Genomic DNA, 27,141 nt, shown 5'->3' on the forward strand with positions numbered 1-27,141 from the left:
GCGCCGTGGTTGATCCTTGGTCCAGGATGCCGCACTTGACTGCTGTCATCGTGGCTCGGCGTACAAGAAATCGCTGCTCTTCCTCGTCATCGCTGGCCAGCAAGTGCTCCCACTGCATCACACTCGGGTTGTTTATTCTTGGCTCTAAGCATGCCTTAGGGCAGGTCCATGTGACATGCTCCAGTGTAGGTTTACCCTGATACCACGGACATTCTTCTGCATATTGTGTAGTTTGTGCAGGCGCGGGTAGGTACCGGTCTGTATTCTGCGCCAGTCTACCGCGCCCTCTTTGGTAAGCCTTTTGTGTGGGGCTGGGTAGCGTTTCTGCTGACCCCTGTGATGGTCGAGTATATCTGAGGACGGGGGGGCAACTGGGTCAAAGGTGCCCGTGGTGCAAAGTGTTGTGTCTGCTCGGTTGACGTATCCTCGAGCTAACTCGTCTGCTGCCACGTTGTCCCTCATCCCCTCATGTCCGGGAACCGACACAATACTATGTTTAGTGTTTTTGTGTCCACCGCTACTGTGTGACGTCACGGTTGCTGCGCACAGCTGCGCCCTCCACCGGCGGTCCGGTTGCTAAGGGGGGGAGGAGGTTGCGCCGCTGCACGGAGGAGAGGCCATAGTTGGCACAATTCCAGCGCAAGGACGGACACCGCGAGCATGAGCCATTAAAGGCCTCCGCCTTAAAATTCTAAGCTACAGTGCTTCGTTCAATAAAGTGCGCGTGCTTTGCAGATGTTCGTGCACCATTATGCCATGCCTTAGGTCAACACAGAGAGAGTACTTCTGCCTACGCTTGCTGGTACAGAGCGTTCGTAACGTTACCCTGCACCGACGGAGCGCGTGGTAGACTGCAAAAATTTACATTTCTTTTCCTGTTTTCTTTTTTTTTCGCTGTTGAATCTCGTGGAGATGACAGCAGGGTTGTGTCTTGCATCGCGCTTGAATCTGTCCAAGAATGGTTTTAGTGCACCTACGTTTGTAAAACACGTTGGGGGCCGCTTACAGCTGCCACTGCACAGGTAGCCAGCCAGTCATCAACCACACTTCATCACCATCACCAGCCCAGCTACGGCCACTGTACGACAAAAGCCATGGCCATAAATTTCCGATTAACACTGCCCCATACCAGTTTCGAAACCCACTCATATGAGAAAAAAATTGGCAGTTGCTTAGCTCGGCCATGCCAGGATATACGTAGCGAAAGGTAAGGCATAGCTTGGTTAGTCTTGGTTAATCTTGATTGCAAGTCCTGGTTATTCTGGTTATCTAGCTATGTTGTTTCAATCCTCCGACATGATACCAGGCGCACGACAGCTGGTGAAGCGAGCGGAGGCGAGCGCAACGACGAGGCAAGCAGTGTGACGTCATACCAAACGGCGGTTCCGCTGCGAGGCGCGCGGTGTGACGTCATGCCAGATGGCGCGGCGAGCGCGCGGCATCCGCCAGCTGCGGTGGTTGCTAGGCAACGGCTCGGTCTCTGTGCCTCCTGTGAGCATCGCCACAGCGAAATCGCAAGTCCGTGGCCAATGTAGCTTTCGCTACAAAATCCGTCAGCTTGTTCTTCGTTCCTTAATTCGAATTGACAAAATTCAATCAGCACAGTTCTGATCACCTTTATTGACAAAACTCGGTAGGTGTGACAGCTCAGACAGTCATCACACAACGACAAGTACAAAGCCTCTGTGCCAAACGGCCACGGATTAGACATAAATGAGAAATACTGTACATATGTCTCAGCATATCAGCGCTCTAATATTGTCAGGTAAAAATAAATACCCCCTTCCCAAGTGGACTTCTCTTCATGTTGGCAAGAAATGTCTCGGCAGTGTTCTGCGTGCGTGAAAAACGGGAAAACCAAACACGTTTAATACACCAAATACGCTGACAAGAGGCAAGGCTTAACGGCAGGGAGTTGTTCCCTTCACAACGTGTTGCTCCTGGCACTGTAGGTCTGTTTTTGTGACATTCGCAACCACCAGTTCATTGCCGCACACGTAGTTTGTGCATCTAGACGCGCTCAAGACTTTGCTAAGGCGGTATGCATGAACGAAATTTTTATATCTGTGGCCTGTAGAGCGCACAGAAGACATGCATTCGGGTAAGAACAAAAAAATCAGAACAGCTGATGCACTTGGAGGCAACCACGTTATTAATGCAGCCGTTCCAATGAACGTAGTGCCACTTTTAAATTCTCATTAATTTTCCAACGTTTCCATATGCTACTTGTCGAATAAAAATGTTTTCAGTGCCTCTGTTTTATGACACTGCCAGGAAATGATTGTTACAGCACTTCTATTCTAAAAAGGAAACTTTACATTAGAGTGGATCGGGCAGGGTTGAGAAGAGGAGGGTTTCGTAAACTTTTGTACACACCACCCAACTTCCATTTGCCGCAGACAAGGGTTGCGTGAGACGGTTGTCGGCGCAACGTTTTGAATTAACGCATGTCCTAATGTATACGTGCGCTATTAATAATCTGCCGGATGTATCACAGCCTCAAGGGAAAAGCTAAGCGATGTTCACGTGGTCTGAACTTATCCGGTATTAGGAACGCCCCATCACTGGCACTCCTTGCTCAACGGATCTCCCTCTGGTGTTTCATTCCCCACAAGCAAGTAAAATAGCCTCGTTACTCCGCCACATTTGTTTCACAGAAATTTAATAGCACATATCTTGAATGCGCAATTTTTTACCCCTCTAATTTCGTAATTTAAGCGGCATGCTTCCAACGCGGAAGAATAATGAATTGCTGCTTTGTTATTGAATATTGTGAATGCAGCTTTGCTTTTTTTTTTGCAACATTCGATTGCTTCTGGGCTCTTTTCTGGTATACTCTCGTAATTCTTTGTTTATCCACCATTCAAGACATGTCTTCATAAACTCTTTTATACGCTCGGGGCTTTGTACGAGGGGGTACCCAAAAGAAACCGGACTAAATTTTTTGGTCGGCAGAGCTTCTGTGGCACCGCGTTTTGCCACTAGGAGCGCATAGAACGAACATTCCAGAGTCAGTAAGCCGAGTGCCGTCGTTGAAGGAGGTCAGACTAGTTTAGGCAGAGTTTTAGAGTGACGACTGTTTTGTGTGAATGTCGTTTTTGCAATGGCTGATTTTCGTGAACAGCGTGCGCCGGTGAAATTCTGATTTTTGCTCGGAAAAAGTTGAATGGAAACTCTTGAACTATTAAGAAAGACGTACAGGGACGATGCTATGGGGACAACTCAAGTGTTCCTGAATCGAATCCTGAATCAAAGCAACAATCATGCCAATGGAAAACTTCAAATTCACCTCGCCTCAAGAAAGCTCGTCAGGTGAAACCAAACCTCAAAACAATGCTGATTTGTTTTTTCGACGTGAGAGGAGTCGTCCGTTTATAATTTGTTCCGCAGGGTCAGACAGTTAGCCAGGCTTTCTACTTGGATGTTGTGAAAAGATTGGGCAACAGTGTGCGGTGGAAGTGGCCAGATTTGTGGCGGTCGGGTGACTGGTTTTTCCATCATGGCAATGCCCCTGCTCACACAGCCCTGTCTCTACGACATTTTTGGACCAATAATGGAATGACCCCTATTCCTCAACCCTCATACTCTCCCGACCTTGCACCGTGCTACTTTCTTTGTTTCCTAGAATGAAAAAATAGGTGAATGGAAAGCGTTTCGCTGATGTTGCTGAGGTGAAGAAAAAAACGACGGAAGCACTGTCAAGCATCACAAAATATGAATTTAAACAATGTTTTGAAAAATGGAATGAAAGATTCGACAAGCGTATCATTGTAAGTGGGGAATACTTTGAAGGAGATTGAAGATCTGTGCTTAAAATGTGAACAAATAAGTTCAAACAAAAATAAGTCCGGTTTCTTTTGGGTACCCCCTCGTATATGAAAACGTATGTGATCTCGCCGCATTAAGCATATGGTGACCAATCAGAGGTTAGGTTCTGTCGGTATTAACCTCCCATATATACACCTTACCTGGTATTATAAGTACCCTCTTAAGAAGCAGATAATTTACAAGTAATTGTACTCTTAGTCACTTCCTCGCCGAAGTGAAGGTCATGCATGCCATCACTCCTTGGGAAAAAAACTGACTGCACGAAAACCCGCTACGTGATCAAAATATATCAAAGCTCCCAATCGTGTTCCGTGGTCATCAACGTGAGAACCAGACAACGGGGTTTGTTACAAGGTGAATACATCGGTGCTGGTAGCTCAGGTCTCTATTTAGCCTCACTTGATAAAATTAACCGATTTTCTTGAAACAACTTTCAAATGATGCTTTGAAGAAATACACAGTACTTCCAGTACTGTCACATGGTTAACCATTTCGGGCTAAGTTCTGGGATGTATCAGGCAAAGCCGGCGATCCAAGCTGCTCTGTAAGTGAAATCAGCGCACAATATACAAGCATCGCGTGTTCAGTCAGGTCCAGGACGTTAAGTATAAACTTGAGTTCTTTAGAAATCGGCTTTTTCAGACTGGAACCGTTCTAACATCCTCCGCCATCAGTACACATTTGCATGTTCTATGCGGCCGAATACGAGCATGCCTTTCCGTTTATCTGCATTGTCCAGGAAGTCAGGCTGAACTGGAGGAAAACTTGTGTTCTACACAACAATGGCAGCACACCTCAACGACAGGCTGAATGGCATCCGATTGCGGCAGCGTACACCTTGCATCCCACAATTAATACGCTTCGTGCCCATTTTGTGCAGTACAAACGAGCCTGCAGTATACAAACAGGCGGCGCGCGTAGTAGCAAAAAGTCTGGGGCTGAGCGCAAAGACTTTGAATGAAGCCATCACTGACACCGCAAGCGGCTGTTCCGGTCACAGGAATGAGACGATCGAAAAGTGTACAGCGAATGCGTGAGCCCCTTCCACCGATGTCCAATAACAAGTCTAGCGGAAGCGCGACCTCTACAAGTGTGGTGTCCATTAATTCTCATCACGAAGACAAGCTAAAATGTTTCACACAGTGCTCGTCACTTCCTCAATGGGCGCCATCGTCGAGCGGAATAGGAGCGGCTCGTGGATGCAACGTGAAGCGTGCATCTTCTTGGGCGAAACGACAGTCCGGTCTCTGGAAGGCGCGCACTCGCACAGCGGTCCAGCCGCCACAGCACCGCACATAGCACACGTGCCGACTTCCCCTACGAGTCTCTCTTCAACGACACACTCCGACACCTGAGGGCGCGGCACTGCATCGCACAGTTCGTCCTCGACGCACTCTGCATCCAGCGCCAGCGTGCCCAGTCCAGGTTGGTCCAGATAGTCCACCGACGTGGCCCAGGACATGGTCCGCTGGTAACACAGCAAGGACCTCCGACAGGTGCAGGGCGTGTTGACCACTACCACTTCGCCGTCCGCGGGACTAGGCTGCTCGAAGGAGCCCTTGTTGGGGCTGTCGCCGGCGCTCGGGTGGCGAGTTTGCCGCGTGCACTGGTGGTCACCGCACATGGTCTCCTGCGAGTGGTTGCTGTTCTGCCGGTGGTGCAGGTGCTGCTGATGTGGCGGAGCATGGTGGCAGAGCAGAGACTCGACCCTGGCGTCCGGCAGGAAGAAGAGGCTGGTGGCCCCAGCGAATGTGCATGCGGCTGAGAAGTAAAAGCCAGCCTTGGGGTCCTCTCGCGATTTGCTGATGTAACCTGCACAGCGTGAAAGGCTCTGAACTAGCGCGAAGAAACGAGGACAGAGGAAGTAGAGAAAAGAAATGCTTTTGCTGTGGATGTATGTGACGCCTGTTCAGTTGTTTCTTTCTTTTTTTTGCATTGGTTAAGTTTGGGTTTGTCAATCATCTCAAAGTTTAATGTAAACTGCACAGAAGGCTATAAACAGAAGACTGACTATAAATACATAGGCTGCTAGCTTCCTCTTGTTCTGCTTCAAACATGTATTCAGTGCATGTAACCATGTTGAAATATCAATCAGCGCTGCTTTACAACTTCGTTACAAGATATCACCGGTACCTGTGACGGGCACTCCGACGAGGACGGGCAGGCACTGTACCCACTGCACGAAGCCCCAGGCGCGGCCGAAGTGCCTGGCCCGCAGCCGCTCGAAGACGAGCATGCGTAGCGCGTAGGCGACCCCTCCGGCGCTGGCCCCGTACACGGCGGCGAAGAGCGCGTAGCCGGCAAATCCGCTCAGGGCGCCCAGCGCTGTCATGGCCAGGCCGGCGCCCAGCAACGACAGCTGGCAGAGGCAGCGTCGGCTGAGCACGCACTGCGCCGAGCGCCGCCGCACCAGCAACAGGCCGGCCACTCCGGCGCCCCCAGCCGACGCCACGCCCAGCAGAGCCTGCAGCACCCAGGCACCCTGGACGCCCTCAGCCGCACTCAGGGGAACCTGGACAACGGGGAAGTGCAGATATGGGTGATGAAATTTCAGCAAAGCAAACTGTCGAGCCAACTGGGGCATTAATCTCTAGGTAAAAGACAAGAGTGCTGCACATGACGAAGGACTCCAAAAATGAAGCGCTGAACAGGACTGCCACTCAGCTTGCTTTGTCTGTGTGTCCTCGTACTGCATAGCGCTCTTCTCTTTTAGCAACAGTAATGGGTGAAGAAGTGATCATGGGCGGAGCACCTTAATGTACGGAAATGGTGTGTACTGGTGTGGTGTGTAATGTAGGGCCCAAACTCCAGAAACTATGTCCAAAGACGGGAATACAGAATCGCTAATTGAATCCCCGAAAGCTTTGTTAAGACCCTGTCTAGATAAGAGAAGACATGCACGAAGACTGAATCGAACGCAGCATTTTCTGGCCAGGCAGTGTCAGTGCTGGGAATCATCCAGACAGGAATCGGCCCAGTGTCCCGCATTACCTTGTTCTGTTTGCGATTAGGCACGGATTCAGGGCAGCAGGACAGCGTGCAGGGATTTAATTCCATGCATAATGTGGTTGATATAAAATCATTAAAAACGTCAGCAGGAAACCGTAGCCGCTATGAACGTTTCGTTCGAGCATCTGGGCGGTGCAGAAGATAAACTCTGAAACTGGAGGCCTAGTTTTGTTTATTGGTTTATTGGGGTTTAACGTCCCAAAGCAACTCAGGCTACGAGGGACGCCGTAGTGAAGGGCTCCGGAAATTTCGACCACCTGGGGCTATTTAACGTGAACTGACATCGCACAGTACAGGGGCCTCTAGAATTTAGCCTTATCGAAATTCAGCCGCCGCGGCCGGGATCGAACCCGCGTCTTTCGGGTCAGCAGCCGAGCGCCCTAACCACTGGGCCACCGCGGCGGGGTGGAGGCGTAGTGTCAGGTGCCAAAGTCAGTAGGGAATATAGGGAAGGCAGGCGGAGAGTGATCGTCCTGAGTGAAGGAGGACGCAGCGTACACCGCCACCCACTCAGCCAATACATATCTCAATCTCATTGGTTTGCTATACAGACAGCACATACGTACGAGGCAGAAGAATGGCGTGTACAGTCCCGCTGCGGCCAGGGCTGCGGCCACCATGACCACCCTTAGTGTGCGGGTGCGGAGTGCGGCGAAGTCGAAGAAGGGCGGCTTCTCGGTGCGCGGCTGCTTCTCCTTGATCTTGCGTCGCTGGTTCTTGAGGTGCACAATGGCGCGCCGCTGCGGGTGGTACAGCGACGCCGACCGGTAGAAGGCGCCCAGTAGGAAGTTGAGGGACACGATACCCGTGGCTGCCTGGAGGCCGTGGCGCCAACCTAGAGAACTGCGATGCCCAGGGAGGGAAAAGAGGAACAGGTTGTAAGCCAAAGTGGTCTTACTTGATTATTACGTGAATTCGTGCAATCTCGTGGCTGAACACGCGAGTAATGCTGCAGTAAGAATCATAGAGTGCGACGGATGATCAAGGCAGATGGTAACCTTTGCTTTTGTTGGACATTGACGACTAGTGATGGAAGAGTATAACTGTGGTAAAGAACTGAAGGCCTGGTTCCCTGTTAACCGCAGCGTGGAAGGTGACCTCCCTTCAACACCAAAAATTAAAGATACGGAGGGCACTTAAGACTGCTTGCGTGCTGTGAAGGCAAAAGCATCGTGAGTTTACTTTATAAGTCGTCGGTTGGAATCCCTGTGGCGAACTTGCCTCCAACTTGACTAGCAGCTGTATGCTATGAAAATTAGTTTTTGAGGAAAGGAAATGGCGCAGCATTTGTCTCACATCTCGAAGGACACCTGAACCGCCCGTAAGAGAAGGGGGAAGGTGGGAGTGAAAGAAGAAAGGAAGAAAGAGGAGCCATAGTGGAGGGCTCCGGAATAATTTTGACCAACTGGGGTTCTTAAAGTGCACTGACATCGCACAGAAAACTGGCGTCTTTTACGTTTCGCCTCCATCAAGCTTCTCTCTGTAGAAATATAGTAAGAGGAGTGTTCGTATGTAGACAGACTTCGACTGTGGTAACGGTGATAAAAGTGGAAAGGTATAGTGAAAGGTAATCTGATGCGGTTAGTTATGAACCGCCAGTCCCTCGCTAGTTAGGCTAAACGTATCATTCAAGTAAGGTTAGTGTACGTTATCTCCGTAAAAGCAGCCGTACTGAATTGAAAAGAAAGAAATCGGCGCATGAATCATCAGTTGAAGCGCGTTGTTAAACAGGAGGAGCCAACCATACCCAGTAGCGCAGAGCTTCCCTGCTCGCGAAAAGCCAGCTGGGATAAACTCTTAAAGAAAAGAAAGAATGAAACAAAGGAAGAAATTCAGAAAGGAGAACTTCTGTGACACGTGTGACCCAAATAGTGATGCGCTTAGGGGTAACATCCTAATCGTGCGCACGTGTGTAGGAAGAACTTTTTGGAAATGAAGATGTTTCCTGACAATGTAGGGCGAATGCGCCTAACGAGGGCTGTGAGGTACGTTTAATGGCTTTCATAGTTGCGCTCTTTCAGCAACCTCTGCCTTCAAAGAAAATAAACCTAAAAAAAATGCAAAAAGTTCTACTTTTCGCTGCTGTATGCTCACCTCCCTTGGGCTCCTTTCACAGTACCCATCCGAACGCAGTTTAGGCACCGTTCTGCCTTTTCATTTCAACAAAGCTGTCCCTGAAGCCCAAGAGGATTCAACACGAGCACGAGATAAGGGGCTTCCCGCTCGGCAACCAAACGGGGCGGTCATTTTTAAAGCGCGCGGAAAGCGACGATTCCATTAGCGAGTCCGCGACGTCCGGCCGACGCCCAAGCCGAGAACGTGCCGCTGAAATGGATCTGATACGGAGGCCTTAGCAGAGGGAATTTCTGTAATCGCACCAGCTTTCGTTTTTTTTGTGTTTTTTTTTTAGTAGCGCGAAGCACGGCCGCCGCGTTAACAAGGCGCGGCTTCTGCTGCTGCTGCACCCTTCGTCACGCTCTGCAGCCCAAACAACGGCCGGACGTGCCCACGGAACACGAGGATGTTGGGAGGCGGCGACTGATGTGACACTTTCCCGGGCGCTTGCGCTGTCGCCATTCGCCGGGATAGGCCCATGGGAGCGAATAGAGTTGAGATGGAGCGAATGAGACGGTAGGACTGGAAAGCAGACATGAATTGCAAAACACCTTCAAATGGCATGAACGAAGACACAGAGTTTACACACATGGTGCTGACTTTCAACCACGTTTAATCGCGGAAATTTTACATGTATGTTTAACCGTATCAAGTTTTATAATTTTGAAAACGCGATTACCGACGACGCTGTAGCTTCACAAATTAGGGTAAATCGCAAGTCAAAAGACGCATGCCCCGCGAAGTGGCGCATGCGTCACGTGACTTTCTCTTTCCCGTGTGAGCTGGAGCATTGAGCTGCAGTCAAGAGCCAGCGCTGTGTGTTGGTTTTGTGTCTTCGTACGTGTCGTTTGAACTGTTTGCGAGCACGAGCAACCAAATAGACTGTACTTTCAATATCGAAGACATGAATATTAGTTTGAGGTGGTTGAGGGAGGGCGTAGAAAGAGAGCTCCGCAGTTTCAACAGGCTGCATAATGTGTGTACAGGGGCGTCCACATGAGCAAACTATTAAAAAAAAAATTGCATTTTCTCGAAGACTCGACGCTCGACGCTTCCCAGAATTGATTTCCTTCGCGAAAGGAAAGGATTGAAACCTCATTGGTGCAGACACTTTAGAATGTCCTTTGATACAAAAATGCTATTTGGTAACATCACAGTGCCATAGTGCCTGAATGCACGGCCCCCTTAACCAGAATATGGCAACACGGCACATGATCTTCGCGTGACATAAGTGAAACAAGAAAAATATTCCACACAACTTTGACTCATTATTTTTCTGCGTCGAAAGAACAAGCAGTATGCAAAGGCCTCAACCGTTCTTTGCTGTGCCCCAGCTTCTATAGCCTAGGCCTAAGTGACGACAAGACTGCGAGTGGCATTACCAACAGTGAAGAACATTTGACCTCTGAAATGGTGCAGATATAAACATAAGTGCATCCTAGGTGGCAATGAATGATCGTATTTCATGGCATCCTCTTTAAATCAGGCAGCAGCAAGCGCCACCTTTCCTAATATGTTTAAGTATCGATACCAATTATTTCTATACAGTGTTTTTCTACTTTCAAATTGCAAAGAACAATTGTTCTTTGCTATTCTAAACTATCTTATGTTTTGAGCTACATTAGTTTGATTACTGCGATGGCTCATACGATTTCGCCACCACTACTCTAGTCTCCTCTTGCTTGTCTCTCCTGCCAATGTGCTAGTTTCAGTGTGTAAAGACAGTAGCAGCTCACCCAAGCGTCGAGTGGAGAAAGGCCGCCATGGCCGCAGTGCCGAGCCCAGAGCCCGCGCAGGCGACCACCTCGGCGCAGTGACGTCTTCTCTTGAAGTACTGCCCCAGCACCAGTCCTCCAGCGTCCCGAGCCATGCCCAGCCCCAGGCCCAGAACAAGGCCCTGGCTGAACAGGCCCTGGTGTAGCTGCGAGGCGAACGAGGAGAACAGGCAGCCCAGAGCAGCGACCAGGCCGCCCAGAACGGCCGTGAGCCGTGCGCTTTTCCGCCGGCACCAGGCCACCACCACGGGAGACACGAAGAGGGATGAGGCCAAGGACAGAGATCCCAGCCACGCTGCAATAAGCAGGACACATTGGCACTTCGTCTATACAGTCATTAATTCTCACATTCGAGCACGCAGGCCGTAAACATTGCTCAGAATGAATGAGTAAACGTACAGGGTCGGTCAGAAGTTCCGAAGCCACAGGGTCCGCTTTTCGTCGGTATATCTTGGCAATTAAGATGCCGACAAAACTATCAAGGTTCTCGGAGGGTAGAACGATCTTTCTTCTACCCTCTGCAGATATCTTGAGCTTCGAGGCTATCGTAACTGCCCGGTTATACGGATCGCAAGCAAATCCTGTGGCCTGGGAACTTTTTACCAACCCTGTAGGTGAGGCGAGGTTTCATCAGAAGGAGAAATGTTAGAGGAACTGCCAGGGGGGCATTAACAAGGAGCACCAACCCAATCTAAGGCCTTTGGATTTCAAGAAGCACAGCAATATCCACACGTCACTTTTCGGCGACTGTTTCGCTGGCACTCGAAGCGGCCTGAAAAGGTTTAAAAAAGTATGGCGCGTACCACGAAAATTGCTGCAAGTTACATGATGAAGCCATGTTGTTGGAAGGACTGTAGTAGGCAATAACAGGATAGCTTTGCTGACTGACGGCAATCTTAGCAAACGGGAAGCGAAAAGCGCTATAAATTGTTCCGTCTATATATATATACTCTACATCAAGGTCCCGAGCAGCAGGCAGACCTCTCCTTTATTCATTAAAGACGCTCTCTCTCTCTACCCTTAGGTGCCAGGTGGCCACCTAGGTCACTTCACTGAAATTGTCTGCCGTGGCAAGTGGCAGTTCAAATAATGATTTGTTGCGACAAGTTTCTCGGGAAGAGTAACCTGGGTCTCACAAGCACCACCGGTGTCAGCACCTTCCAGCGCAGGGCAGTGGCGCATCGCTTAACCTCTGCGCCAGTGTGCCAGGAGTGGTGTCAGTACTTCTAGTGATCTATGATTGCAAAGTGTCCAGTTGCGTATATATCATCATTAACCCATAAACGCTGTCGCATCATAGCCTTAAGGTGGAGCTTAAGTGTCCATTCCAGTTTCTTCTGTGCATGCTGCCATTGTATGCAGACACGAAAATAGGCCTTGCAAAATGGAGCTATAGACAAGGACGTCATCTCTGGGGCACGACTGAAAGACTTGCGCCAAATGTTTCATGGCAATCATAAGCCGTTCCTCCACAGAACCACCGCGTCTGAAGAAAAAGAAAAAAGGAGAGCTTATTGGCTTAAGCAAACAATGAAGAGCGACATCTTATTTATGCAGGCGCAGCCGCGGATGCTCTTTCATGCGTGGTGGTTAACAGACCGTTAAGAGGAACATAATGAAAACCCTCCAGCCGTCGGCCGCAGACTGGTTACGCCTGACCCAGTCAGAAAGCAAGATATCATGCCTTGAATGTAATTCTCCTTTTTATGTGGCGTCAGAACTCGGTTGAGTATAGTTTCTGTCACTGTACCACAAACCAGGTCGTCTGTGCAATAAAAGGAATTGTATTCCTATCAATTCATTTTTCTCGCAGTGTTCCACGTGATGTTCAGAAAAGTGAGAATAGAAGCGTTCTGAACTCTTGCGTATACCGCAAAGCCAAACTTCTGTGCGACTAAAAGAGAAAAAAGCAGTGTAATGCCTCCGCCACAAAGTCGTTTAAAGTCTTCATGACTTTATCCTTTAACTTTTCCTAACCCTGTCATTTTTGAGGCTGGGCTATATCTACATGAGCGATAAAGAAAGAGTTCACGGGTCATTTACGAGAACGAAAGGAATTCTGGCTCACGCGAAGATCGTTTTTCAAACGTGTGCAGCAGGAAAAGAAACAGTAAGAAAATTTGTAAATGCTTCCTTAACGCTTTAGTTTGTTCGACGAAGTTACCCTGTGCCATAAAGCGCAACCCAGGCACGAAAAATTTCATCTCTTTGCGATGGTAATATTGGTTGGTGCCAAAAAAATTAAGCTAGACATTTGCTCGAGCGCAAATTCTGCTGCATAGTTCTTTTCGCCTCCATGTCCATCTTACTATTTCAGTTTTTAATGTGCACACATCTTACTATATCTATATCATAGTGAAAATACCTAGAATGATGCTGCTAATGAGATTATGTTCAGAGTTAAGAATAAAAGCGGTGAAATCTTGTTCGGCTTGTTAACAGGACAAGGTGCTTTACACCTTTACTGCTGCAGCTTGAACTGTTCCCGGTCGGGCGCCGGCAGTCAGTCACTAGAGCAGCCCCAATACCATGAGTAGTCATCCACACGGAGTATTGGGCGCCGCTGTCACAGCGCTGAAGTGGCAATTCAAAAAGGGTTACCGAAGTATTTCATTTTGTTCTGAAGAAAATGACACGGCTAATGTTTTAACAGCGAACGGAATGGAAGACTCCACAGCACTACCTGTCGTTTGTACACTGTAAACATAAGGGAGTAAAAATGACCTCAAGCGCTTGCCCTTTTTTAAAGGGTGTGCGCTTGAGGACAGCTTTACTCCCTTTTTACCCCCATATAGGTGTATTCGTATTTAGTGTGTACGCTTAGATTTGCTTTTTACATGTTTCGTTCGTGTGCCATGTAAGTAGCCGTATTTATTGTACACTAAATTCTGTTTACCCAAGTTCCATGACCGAAAGAAATAAGCGTTAGTTACTCAAGCAATAACTGAAATGCATGATAAACACACTGCATACCGTTATCCTGGATTTTCAAACTCAGAGGCTATACTCTGTTTTCCATATGCTACATGTCAATATGTGCAATGAACGTAAATCGGCTTAAAGGCTCCCACATCGCCATTGAATACGCAGTTGGGTATTGTTTTTCTTTCTTTCTCGATTCAGTAAAGATGGGCGAGTTCCTTCCCTAGACAAAGACCGTTCACCTTGTAAGCCTTGTTTCCTGAGAAGGCTTAGCGCCTCAAATCCTGTAACTACCGACGAAAACGAGCTGCCTAAGCAAACACCGTGACTATACAAGTACACATTCATATCACACGTGCGTGATTCGCGCCGCACTTGGCAGAAATGAAGCTCTCTTCTCAAATACCTGTAGACGGGGGCGCCAGTCTTTCGCGCTTCTACTAAGCGGCTTTACTCTAGGCAAGAAGCGCGAAGTATGCGAGCGCCGTACTGAGCACTTCGCCTGAAGGAGAGAAAGCCCTCCTGTCGAAGGAATGCGTCGTTCAGCGGCTATTTCCGTAGCGCACTTTCGGCGCCGGCGCTTTCGTCGACGTCGTTCGCAGGAGGTGATGTTAACGCTTGCGGCTCTTACCAAGCGCTTACGGCTCGAAAGAGGAATGGGAGGCGGAATTGTTTGGGGACCTTCTTCTTTTCAGTTAAGTTGTTGGACTGAAGCAAAGAACGCTTCTGACTTGTTATTTTTGGTTTGTTTTTTGAATGCCAAACATTCTTAGAGCCAGCCACAGCTCTTTTTGCAATGCCTTCTGGAGCCTCGACAGAATAAAATGTGATCAAGGCGCTGCTTGCAGAAAGAAGAGAAACACTAAATACAGCGATTTACAGGTGAGCCGGGCAGAACAGGGAGAAGGACAGTGGGATGAAAAAGTGGGAAATGAAGGTGGTGGCATGAGTACTATACATGGGACTCAACAGACGTCAATAGCAACAGCAATAATATGGAAGGAATCCATTGCAATGCACATACACGTGCTTGCATATACGTGTATCCAGACCATTTTTTGGGGGGGTGGGGGCGTTAATGCTGATTCTTTAATTTCCCGTATAGCTGCACGTCGACCTGTACGCCCTACGGCAGGTATTTCGCCAACGCCAGCTGGCGTCGTTGGGTGAAGTCACGATGCTATTCTTCGGTCGTCGAGCTAAAAGCCGCGGCGGTCGAATTTCGATGGAGGCGAAATTCTGGAGGCCCGTGCACAGTGCGATCTCGGTGCACGTTAAAGAACCCCAGGTGGTCGACATTTCCGGAGCCCTTCACTACGGCGTCGCTCGTAGCCTGCGTCGCTTTGGGAGGTTAAACCCCCGTAAACCAAACCAAAGTAGTTTCTGTATGGTGCTGGGTGCCTATCAGTGATAAACCCTCTACTGAAGGCTGATCAATGTTCTTTATTAGCGGCGGCAGCAGCCGGCAGCAGATACTATCAGACCCGAACGTGAAGACACACGTGCTCGCCGGTGCAACTATCGTGTCTTTTTTAATGCGATGGCAATAGAAGTCCCATGGGACAAAAATACGTCGTCAGTCATGAAATTCGCTGATTGGATGGATGAAAGTGACGTCACCAGACCGGAAGGAATATCATATCCAGTGAGGGCATTAACAGCTGCTAATGCTTTCGCATTGACTACATGTAATGCAATTAGGTGTTCCTGTGAATTTTTTTGCTTCTTTGTAGTAAACATTCTTTGATGTTTGCTGTTTAATCTGCAGGGGAGTTCTTGACGTTGCTCTGGAGTTCTGGAGCGCGGGTGTCCCACGCTCCAGAACTCCAGAGCGGTATCCCGCGCTCCAGTCAACGTGCAGATAGTCGCCGGGCCAGCGATACGCGGTGCCAGTGTAAGGCGTTAGGTATTTGCACGAGCGCAAGTCCCGGCTACTGTATACATTTTTGTAAATATCGGTGCAAACAGGCTTCTTCTTCTGAATAGTCCTCAAGTGTCCGATCGCTTCGTTGAACCAGCGCGCTAGGGGAAGCCATATAACAGCCACGACTTCATTGTACGGCCCCCTGAGACCCTGTTGGAGCGGATAATGAGTAACGGAATTTAGACATATACCGTTTCCCCTGCAATCTTGTTTCTGAAATTCGCCGCCCTTCCTTTGTGATCCCTTTTTCCATACGTCTGCGCTGCCAACCTGACACATCATTGACAAGCTCCACTTATTATTACGCGGATAATTTGACACTGGTATGTCACATTATTCACCAGCGCCCAAAATCTAATTGCTCGAAGCAAACAAAAAATTTAAAAAACGCAACGTGCTGGAATTTCTATTGAACCTATCGGTGCCACGTGAACCAATAAATGAAATTATTTTATGAGAGGCGATCGATAGGTTCCTTCACTCCCCAAACATCGACGTCCATGAAATCGTCCTAATGTCAGCACATACGAAAGAAAACGTTTTCGTGAATTCGAATGCGTCACGTTCGCAGCAACCATAGGATAAAAAGTGGATAAGAGTAAAACATCTGCGTATTTTTTGCAAAATGGGTTGAAATTATTTAATCGATGTGAATGTTGGTATTTCGAAGACGTAGCAGACTATTCTAAACTGACTTGCGATGATCCATAAACCACTTTTCCAGCCTTCACTTATGTTTAAATAGGTGGACTTCCATGCGTGTACGTAGAGCACTGTTATAGTCAAGAGGCTTGAAAATGTCTGTAGTTTGTATTTAAATGAGGTCCTGCCGATTTAAAAGCATTTAATTAACGGTAGTTAAACTTGTTTTCTCTTATGAAGAAATAAAGACGATCGATTCATTCATTCATTCATTCATTCATTCATTCATTCATTCATTCATTCATTCATTCATTCATTGATTGATTGATTGATTGATTGATTGATTGATTGATTGATTGATTGATTGATTGATTGATTGATTGATTGATTGATTGAAAACTGCATGGATGGCACAGTTTGTACGACAATCGCACGTTTCGAGCAATGAGACTGCATATACGCGGTTAGGGACGTGCTTCTGAGTGAAAGGCACGGGAGTTTAATGTCTGCGGTTACGATAAGATAAAAAAGGCTCTTTAGTACGTGTTACACGAATGAAAAATATGTTTAGGGAGAAACTATCGCGGGCAAGGTTATCATAAAAATTGACTCGCCAACCTGTGTTCCTTTCGATTTTCGTTGGCTGTGTTTAAGCATTCTCTATCGTTCTTCGTTGACAGGCAGGGGAAACACGAAAGATGTCATTTTTCATTTTTCACAAGATAGCGAATTTCGTTATTTCAGGCAATTGAGACGAAATGGTACTTAGGGTACTGTTCGTGTGGAGGAGAACCATTTAGAAAGAAAAACCAAGAAAGTGCACTTATCCCTCAGACTTACGAAATAAACATTGCACGTTATTGATGTGTTTCTATTCAAACTGCAGCTTCCTCTAATTTTCAACATATGCTCTATGACGGGTATAGAATTTAACCGACGCTTATTTTTCTGCTTAAGTTTTCTATTCGTTTTTGCCATCTTTAGAAGAAAACAGGGCTGTTCTCTACCATGGCGTAAGCCGCGCATTCTCTCCACCGCCATCATCATGCGCAGTGGCCTGCAACCCAAAGCCGTAAAGTCTGTTCTTGGAAGAGGCAGTAACGGACGGATCGTATAACAGACGCGCCCCGCGCTGTAAGGAAAACTTGACACCTAAACCGGGATGGCAGATGGGACGAGACTAAAGCAACGAAGGTGAATGAAAAGCTTAACGCTCACAGCGTCGCTACGCTTTTGCTAGGAGAGCGCAAGAAAAGCTATTAAGGGTATTTCGTTCCTTTTCTTTAAATGTAAATCTCCGCCGAATAAGGTGCTGAAGCAAATCGGTTTTCTTACATCACCTCTATTCAGGCAGTCCCTTGCCAACAGCCGTTATGGCTTGACTACGCCCGTGTCATCTGACACCAACAGCCGGAAAGGAACAAACCTTTTTCTTTTTTTTTTTTCTGGTTAACCCTAAGCAAAGTATGAAGTCGCTTTTGTGCAGCTTAAAAAGTCAGCGCTGTTGTTTTTTCTCTTTGCTCTGTTATTTTTCTCACGCTATTCTAAAGGATTCGAATGTCAAAGAAATAAAAAATACTCATGCATGTGTATGTCGACAAAGACTTCGCACGCAACCTCAATTCGCGGCGCCGTTAGAGTTCTACCTCTTTTTTTGTTTTTACTAAGTGAATGGACTCATGGCTAGAGTGGAAGAGCGGGCAGTTTAACACTACCGCCGCTGTATATGTGCCCAGATTGCATAATTTTCTCCCAGAGAGGGTCAGACATAATATTAGATATAATGAAAATGCACATATGTAAAATTTATTCACTCTAGCTCCTCTTCAGTTATTCTAGACAGGCTCAGTTTGGACAGCACATTCCTCGAATAAAAGCTAGCCGGTGTTATTAAAGAAAAGAGAAAAGTCATTGCCCTATCCTCGCTATTCCGAAGAAAGTAGCGATCAAATATATTGCGATGGTGAACAATGAAGGTTCGGAGCTGGAAAGAACGCGGAGGAACGGATTTAGAGGGCTTTTCGCGCGCACAATTGTTTTGTACCACTGCCTCCTCTTTTGTCCCTTTGGGCGTCATACGCAGCTTGCAACCAAGCTAATTTCCGTAGAGTTAGGATTGAGACTCAAGCCCTTGGTCCGTACTTTCCAAAGTATAGACTGGCTGCTACCTTTGAAGCAAGGTCTACAGTCAGCCTGCACTCTTCCCATATACTCAATGGTGTCACTATAGATACTTTATTTTGTCTATTCTGGTCGTGCGCACTGCCTGTAGAAGAAAGTTGCGAAATCTATTCATTTCTGCGCTACCGTAGTCTACAAACGCAAGTCGATATGAATGTTTGCTTCTTCTGTCATTCTCCAGTCTACAGGCTATTCATAGACTACTGCTGATATGGAATGCGTTTCTCTTTGCCTATTGAGTGCCTACGGACAGCCTACAGGCTCAAGAAGGGAACGAGGTTTCCTCACTGTATTCACGTATATAAAATGCTGATACGTGAACCTCAACAGACACATTTATTTCTTTTGTATTTTTTATTGACATGTTTCGTCTCTTCTTGCAACACAAAACTTGGCAAACTTGATTTATCCCATGGCCTGAATGGCTAGTAGCGAGACCAATTGGACGGAGTATCCCAATCCTGTGCTCCTGTACTCAGTCATGCGGTCAGTCCAGCCTACCCATTGCGTATATCCCCCCTAAAGGCTGAGTACCTCGTTAGAATATTGTTGTATAGCCACAAAAGAAACCCTTGAGTACCGTGTGCGATAAACAAAAAATGGTCATAAGATATCGCGCATGCGACGGTTTTAATTTCGCCTCCCAGGAGACGGATTTACCTGTCTTCATACGCAAACATCATGGGTGACATCTTTTAGGAGTGTTTTCGTGTTAGGTGAGAAAGCTGAGTACGTATACGTGTTGCGCAGCATGCGTTAAGGCGGCCTCGAATTGGCCAAGATTTCTTAGCAGTAAAAGTACTGCAAGAAAATACTGCTCCTTGCTATCGAATCAGATATGGCAACGAGCTATGGCACGCCTAAGCAGGCTGGGACATGGCAGGCATTACCGGTCCTGACAACCTTCTCTGTGGAGGCCTCACAGCACGCACACTAGCTCCCTTCTAACGGACGCTAAAAACAGTCGACAACGATGACAGCGCCATCTTAAAGTAAACTTATAAAGAATATAACGTCAGTGAGGTAGTAAGCCAGGCGCCAGAATGATTAATGCCGACAGCTGTCAATGCCAGCCGCCGTTTGGCCGACAACCGTGGCCCGCGCAGGCAACGCTTCGTTTAGGACGCGGCGATGAGGGAACGAGCTCTCGGGAAGGCAAAGGCCGTGAACGGAACAAGAAAACAAAAAAAAAGAGCGCCAGGGGTAGAAAAGAACGTGGCATCGAAGGGAAGAAGTTTCCAAGAGTAAGCAGATATATGACAGCACCTCCACAATCCCGATGGCAGTGACGCGAGCCATTGGACGCTTGAGCGAATCAGAGAGCACAGGCTGTGATCGATGGGCCTCAATCCAGAGTTTCATCGGCACAAACACCACGTTCAGTGGTTACTTGTGACGACATTGTGCTTGTGAATGAGTGTTACAGAAATTAAATGAATGCGCTGCTGGTTACGCAGGTTACAATAAACCTGTGGAAAAGATGCATGCGTCCGGTTGTTGCTGCTACGTGGCATTGATTCCAGCGCGGTGTCAGTAAACAAGAGGTCAGTGCTTTCTTGTTTGTTTGTTTGTTTGTTTGTTTGTTTGTTTGTTTGTTTGTTTGCAGGTGATCAAGCTACGAGGCAGACACGCACACTATTTCCTCAGAAATCAAATGTACCGGGCACATTTGAAGCTTGGATCAGTCACACCAAGCAAGTAAAAAAAAAGGGAAAAAAGCCACAAGTGTAAAAAAATCCGCAAAAAGCCTGTCATAAAATTCTTATTCTGACAAAAAATACTTAGCATTTGCCCCAGCAGATTGAAGCGTCATCCTCGTTTCACACCTTACAGGCAAGTCAGACATCAAAGAAATCAATAAATCTTAAGAGTTCGATGAAATCAGAAGTGCGCACTGAGATTTGAACGCTTCGTTAGTTATGACAACCAAAGCCGTACAAACGGTTGCATGCATCGATTGGTCAGTATACCCTACGATCAGCCACAGAGCGAGATGAAACACGAAGTGGGGAACGGAGAGTCAAATTTGCGCCGAACTTTTCATCGGTGCTTGTAAGCTAGTTTTAGTTCTACTAGGAACGATAGTTCTGCTAGTAAGATAGTTCTACTAGAAAGTAGAGAAAAAGATGTTTTGAAATGCCCTTTCAGAACACTGCGTGCACTGCACACAATGGTCAGCGGGTAGTAACTAACAGGCATATCCCTCCGAGACTCTAATCCGTAACTCTGCCCAGACTGGAACCTTTAAACTAGGCCCACGCTGAGAATGATCAATAAAAAGGTGGTGTACTCCAGAGGGACTTTCTGGAAGCATTCGGTTGAAATGTTCCATTGTTCAAGAGTAAAGTGAAGGTAACGGCTCAGTTAGTATAAGCTGTAAGCTGAAGTTGTAACACTTAGGTCGCTTTAGAACAGCGCGAAAACGATAGGACAATGGAAGAACCCATTATGATAGGACGGGCGCTGTGCTTAACAATGCTTCTAAAAAGAACTAGTAGCATTAGTGCACTCGCCTAAAACAAGGTTCTGACAATGCAGTTTTGTGACCACGATCATATTTCTCAGGCAAGGTAAAGATAAAGCGATAAATGAAGCAAGAGAATGAAAACTACAGCGCCCTCAACACATACCGCGTGCTCCTTACTGCTCTGGAGCCCCACTCGGACATCCACTTTCTCCTCGAAGAAAAGGGGAGAGTTGTCTGTTCCGACATACTCCCTTATAAAAATGGCCTATAGACTTTCTATAGACTTTTATAGACTCATAGCCATCCTTTAGACTTTTTTCTTTTGTCTATAGACAGTGTATAGACCATCTATAGACTGAAGTCTATAATTGTATTAATTGCCTTTTGTCTACAGACGGTCTATAGACAATCTATATACTAAAGTCTATAACCACTTTAATTTACTTTTGTCAATAGATGATCTATAAACTGAAGTCTATAACCGCCTTAATTTCCTTTTGTATATAGTCTATTCAATAGACAATCTATAGACTAAAATCTGTGACCACCTTAATTTCCTTTTGTCTAAAGACCGTCTATAAACTTTCTATAGTCCAAAGTTTAAAAATGCCTTAATTTCCTTTTGTCTATAAACGATCTACAGACTATCTATAGACTGAAGTCTACAGCAGCCTTAGTTTTCCTTGTCTATAGCCGGTCTATAGACTAAAGTCTGTGACAGCCTTAGTTTTCCTTTGTGTATAGAGACGAACAGAAATTAAGGTGGTTTTAAACTTTAGTCTATAGATAGTCTATAGACCATGTATAGAAAAATGGAAATTAATGCGGTTATAGACGTTAGTCTGTAGATAGTCTATAGACCGTCTATAGACCGTCTATAGACAAGAGGAAATTAAGGCGGTTGTAAAATTTGGTCTATAGATACTCTATAGACTATCTATAGAAAACAAATTAATTCTGTTATAGACGACTTTAGTCTATAGATGGACTATAAACTGTCTATAGACAAAAGGAAAATAAGATGGTCAGTCTATAGACTGTTTATAGACTATCTACAGACTAAAGTCTACAGCACCCTTAGTGTTCCTTTGTCTATAGACGATCTATAGACTATCTGTGTACTAAAGTCTATAACCACCTTATTTCCTTTTGACTACAGACGGCCAATTGACTATAGATAATCTAGACACTATAGACAGTCTACTGTCTATAGACCAGTCTATAACAACCCCAATTTTACCTGACAATCTATACACTGCCTTTCGACTAAGTCCAGAACAATGACGATTTCTTTTTGCACTGCATGCGAGGGGAACCTCATCGGTTGACCGCAACTACGTATGGCTAGAGTCCTCCACGTCCTTCGCCATTGAACGAAATAAAAAAAACAATTGTGTCAGGACAGTACAACGCCCTCCTGCTGTTTTCAGAAGCCTTGAAAAGCACCTTTTCGTTATACTGTGACGAATATTGCGAATACAATTCAATAGTATTTAATACTAACAGGTAAAGCGAGCAAAGGCAGCCAATTCCTGAAGTAAGGGTGCCCGCAAACTGTACTATATCAAACGAATACGCTCTCCCTTAAAGGAATCGCGCGAGACAATTCGATTCCATCTTTCGATCGTTACTGTACAACGCGCTTAATCAGAAATATTTCACCAACGATCCTAAACTTCTCTTAAAAACGTCCTGCAAATAAAGGAGGAAAGACGGGCGTGAGAATTCAAGAATGTACCCATCTCTTAGAAACACCGTTAGAAGAGTCTCAAAGAGCATTGTCTTCTGCGCCATTACCGTCTGCCCTTTATGCCTTTGCAGTTTGCATTCACCTGAAAAAGTGCTGCGACGCAACAATCACAAAGCCAGTATTTTTTTGTTCCTCCTCATACGCCTGCAGCTTCGGGGCTGATGACAAGCTGATGTCGCCCATACCCGTTTTCTAAACGCGAACACAACCAAAAAATACGTTATGCTATGCAACATTATAATTATTATTCAAAAATTGGCTGTGGTTTATCTCTGGTTAAACCTGGAATGACGCGATAGCTACAGCGGGCCGAGTGGAACTCGCTGAGTCGAATTGCACTCAAGTCTTTAGCCGCTCCGTTTCGCTGGGCGTTGCTTCATCGTCCCTAGACGTGGATTCACTCTCTCCCCCTCCTCACCCCTTCTCCATTCCTCCCCCTCTCGGTTTCGCCGGCGCGCCGCGCCACCGGCAGCCGCTCCGCACCCCGCGACCAACCACGTGATCAGCCACGGCGCCGCCACGCTGAAGGCCCGAAATGCTAGCATAATGTAAACGCGCGGCGCGCACACCAGCTGCGTGCTCTGACGTCACTCAGGGCAAGCGCACAACTGACGAGGCGGGCGGCGTCTGCTCCGCCGTCGGTGCAGCGGCGAGGTGCGCGCACCAGCTGCGGTCTATGACGTCATTCCGCACATGTGCACAGCTGGCGAAGCGGTGGTGCCACGGCTCAGCGTGCAGCCACGCTGACGTCGCGAAGCTATCGTAGTGTAGCTATCGCTACAAAAGTGTGCCACATACTTTTCGGTGGGAGATGTGCCGCGTATGGACAAACAGTAAGATTTCGGTTTTGATTTCGCGAAAACAACAAGTTTTTTAAAGCGCGAATGGAGAATTTAAGCTTACAAACCAATTGTCCTCTGTGGTCTTGGGCACCAGATGAAGCTACACACGATAAGAGTGCGAGCGGTAAAGATACGACCACGAAATGGGCTTGTTTCACGTTTTACCCATTTTGCCCGCGAGACGGCGGAAAATCCTTCTGGCTGCAAACAACTGTGTGCTCTGATGTATCGGTGTCGTCAGCGTGTTCTCTCGTGGATTACGTTTTCATCGAAATCCAACTTAGTCGTCCAATTACTGTAAGTCAACACGATTATTTTTTATTCATTTGGTCTCCTAAACCACGCTCTAAGCAGAGCTGTGTGTGCAGAACAGATTATGTGCGCAGCGACAAACTTCCTATCCTCGTTTGTAAGCGGCATTATAAGCGGCGGAATCCATCGGGTTCTCGACTAATGCCGCTTATTTCTGTGCCGCTATATATGTTTTTCTTAACGCGCGGAAAGTCAGTCGGTGCGAAACTCGTGATGGTAAGCCGCTCCTCGCGAGCTGTCTTCTGGCTTTTCGTGTTACAAGCTGTATCTGCGGCCAGAAATATCGCTTAGCCCGTGAATGACGGCCGAAATGAAACTATGCGTTATTTAGCACCCTGTGAGCTCTATTTACTTGGCACCTCCGAAGACGCACACTCACGTTGTGAGGTGGATTACATTTATTTATTAATCTTTGTGCTATCACCTGTCTGGGCAGTGGAGTGCTGTTATTTGAGAGATGTGCATTGCTTGTTACATGTGGACGCTCGCTCCGTGCGCGTCGTGGGCAGCGACGTTTCAGCAAAAATATTTTGTAACGATATAGACTAGAGCACGGGACGTTTGTCAAAGTTGTAGTCAAGCGGCGCTGGAGGAGTGCTTATAGCTTGATGGTTGATTAAAAGTCGCCGGCCCGAATGGCCAGTGTGCATAAACACCGCGAAGAGCCTACGAGCTGCATCCGGTCTCCCCTTTCGTTGCGCACGTATGGATTCGTCCATCCCTGTTATCGCACCCGTTAGCCGCCGCCGCTGGCCTGTGGGAACTTCATTCTGAAAGCTGAGTAATGGTCGCCTCGACAAGAGATGGCTTACATTTCGTTCCGCGAGGCTCAATCATGAACCCCGCTCACGCATGCACAAATTTCGCCCATAGCGTTTGTGCGAGAGGCGTAGTATGCGTTTCTGATCTCAGACTGCTGCATTACGAAACGCCAATGTAACTCGGCGCCTATTTGCGCTACAAATGCAATTCAGCTCACTCTGTGTTATATAGGTACACCTGTTGATGAAGACGTCAATTGTTTCACTGAAATAGTTCCTACTTTGAGCACGTTTGTTTGCTTTCGTTGAATGTTTTAGTAGCGTTAAGTTAGAGTACCTGCATGCAACAACCACTCTTTATTGCGCTGTTCGGGCTGCACTTGAAGGAAAAACTGAGTGATTCAGACGATATTTTATTGTCACAGTAATGCGTATGTTGTTTCAAGCTCGCGACTGCGTTTGAAACGGCTCAGCTGCAGCCACTATGTGCTGTGTGAGTTTTTCTGAATAATGAGCGCGGCATGGAAGCGCTGCAACCCGCTTGCATCCAAGAGCGCGAGCTGATGTGTGCGTACGCAGTTACGTCTTAGTGCTTCAAGTTAAGGGCGCAAAACTGGGGTGAACCGGTTCCCGTCTGCCTGGTAGGTTTTACAGGGCTTGTGCCCGTTTGAGCTTCGGCTTACGTACCAGGCTTCACGCAAGTATTTTGAAGCGCTTGTTAAATAGCGGGTGTAAGAATAGACGCTGCAACATTCTCCTTTTTGGATCCCTGTGTAAGGAGCAATGAATGTGTATTTTATGGGGGCGGCATTCTCAACAGCTCGTAGCGAGTCAATGCGGATATGTGGCACAATTATTCGATGTCTTCTGTTATAATTAATGTAAATGGAATGTCGTACAGAGGTAAGTATACGCCATGTCAGCGTCATTTACTTCGAAAGAAGCCTCGAACAACTCATTGCACAGGAGCAGCGTGCCGACGATACCCACTGAAAGCAGTTTCCTTGTGTATCGTCGTTTCCCGTTGGTCCTTTACAATGAATCCTTACCAACTTTCCAAGATAGCCGTTCCAGCACACTTCATACAACTATCACCGTAAAAGAGAATGCCGGTGACACCACCACAATGTTTCGCTTTCGCAAGAAGTTCAGTCAGCAAACCGGACTGCTTTAAGCTTGCAGTGTACATAAATACGGAGACCTTTTTATGTCGCTCGACCTCATTAACTGTGATAGTGTCGCAAGTGTCAAACTGCTACCCCGGTGTAGGGGCAGTTGCCATATTTGTAGATCTGAATGACAATTTTTCATCACTGCCATGAAGGTGTTGGAGTAAAGCTGCCTAACAATGAAGAGAATACGCTCAAAAACGAAAAAGAATGACATGCAAATATTCACAATAACACGAACACGAGCATACTGGACTGGAATGTGTTCGTCGAATGAGTTGTTTAGTTGTTGCTGCCAAAGAACATGCTCTTTGCAGATGACTAAATATGCATTCAGTTACAAACTGCGTACGAACAGGTGTACTTGCAATATTTATAGCCGCGCTCGTCTCAGCGAAAGAGTAAAGCAATCTGCCCTTACCCTCCTGCCGAAAGGAGGGTATCCGTAAAGAAATAAAAAAAGCCGCACTAGCAGATGCGCCCCAAAAGCTCTACCCGTTCTTGACCTGAATACCATACTCGGCTATTATTTATGGCTGCAGCTCTCGAGGCCATTTACGACCTCGACAGGGCCAAAAGCTTCGAGCGCCATCTATCGAATTTCGTCACTCCTGACGGAAATTTTCGTCCCGCGAAGCCTTTTTTGCGGCAGCAGAGAAAAATACGAAGAAGACGATGGCGGCGAAAAACGAATTGCCGTTCGTGGCGCAATTCATGTAACAACCAAAATGTGCCTAAATTTTTCATATCTATCCCATGCCCCACGCTTCTAAATCCGGGAGAGCATCAGCTTTCGATGAGTGCGCTACGTATCGACTTATGAATATTACTTCCGGCAAGCATTCGACGCGAGTGCCATGCCGTGACGAAACTTTGGATGCGGAGGAGTGCGCGTGCCACAGCGTATCCGCCTCTATTTGTTGATTATTTCATATCTGTGAACTTTATCCCTCGCAGCCTTGTTCAACCAAGCTCATAGGAATGCATGGCGCAAGAGAGGTGCATTTGCAAATCTTTACTGTCCGTTCTGTGTTCAATTCACTCAGAAGCGAGACCTCAGTAAGCTTGTGAGGCAGAAACTAAACTCGTGTTGCTCGCGTACAGGTCGAGCATAGCGACTTATAGGCGTCAGTGCAGTTATTATTGCTTTTTTTTTTTACTTCCGCGTTGTTAGTCAGCTTTCTCCCGTATCAAAATCTGCGAAGATGCTACATCACAGAGGTGCAAGTCTCTGCGATATGAAAGGGAAAAATGAATTTACACAAAAAGACAAGACGAGTTTTTTATTTCTCTACTAAAGTTGAAAATTTAATTTTCGATATTGTGCGCTAAAAGGAAAGCCAGTTAGATATCTGATAGCAAGAAGTGTGCTTGTCACTTAATTATTGAGTAATAGTTATTTAAAATGCTTGAACTATTGTTCCTTTTCTTTCAAAGGAACTGG

The 27,141-nt window shown here is 46.9% G+C and overlaps 1 protein-coding gene and 1 non-coding gene across 2 annotated transcripts in view; both read right to left on the reverse strand.

The window, feature by feature from the left end:
• Positions 1 to 1,600: 1,600 nt before the first annotated feature.
• Positions 1,601 to 27,141, reverse strand: part of LOC149358591 (monocarboxylate transporter 11-like) — a 54,005-nt gene continuing 28,464 nt past the window's right edge. The window contains exons 2-5 of the mRNA XM_089570711.1: positions 10,689 to 11,022; positions 7,404 to 7,680; positions 5,962 to 6,340; positions 1,601 to 5,640 (exon numbers count right to left, since the gene is read on the reverse strand). Coding sequence (XP_089426837.1) covers positions 4,964 to 5,640; positions 5,962 to 6,340; positions 7,404 to 7,680; positions 10,689 to 11,022 — 1,667 coding nt within the window. The 3' untranslated portion in view covers positions 1,601 to 4,963. The remainder of the gene's footprint in view (positions 5,641 to 5,961; positions 6,341 to 7,403; positions 7,681 to 10,688; positions 11,023 to 27,141) is intronic.
• Positions 7,168 to 7,239, reverse strand: TRNAS-GCU (transfer RNA serine (anticodon GCU)). The gene has a single exon. It is a non-coding gene; the product is annotated as a tRNA-Ser (tRNA).

The sequence above is a fragment of the Amblyomma mixtum genome, chromosome 2 (genome assembly GCF_055824585.1).
Source record: "Amblyomma mixtum isolate Tamu chromosome 2, ASM5582458v1, whole genome shotgun sequence".
In the NCBI taxonomy this organism is placed as follows: Eukaryota; Metazoa; Arthropoda; class Arachnida; order Ixodida; family Ixodidae; genus Amblyomma; species Amblyomma mixtum.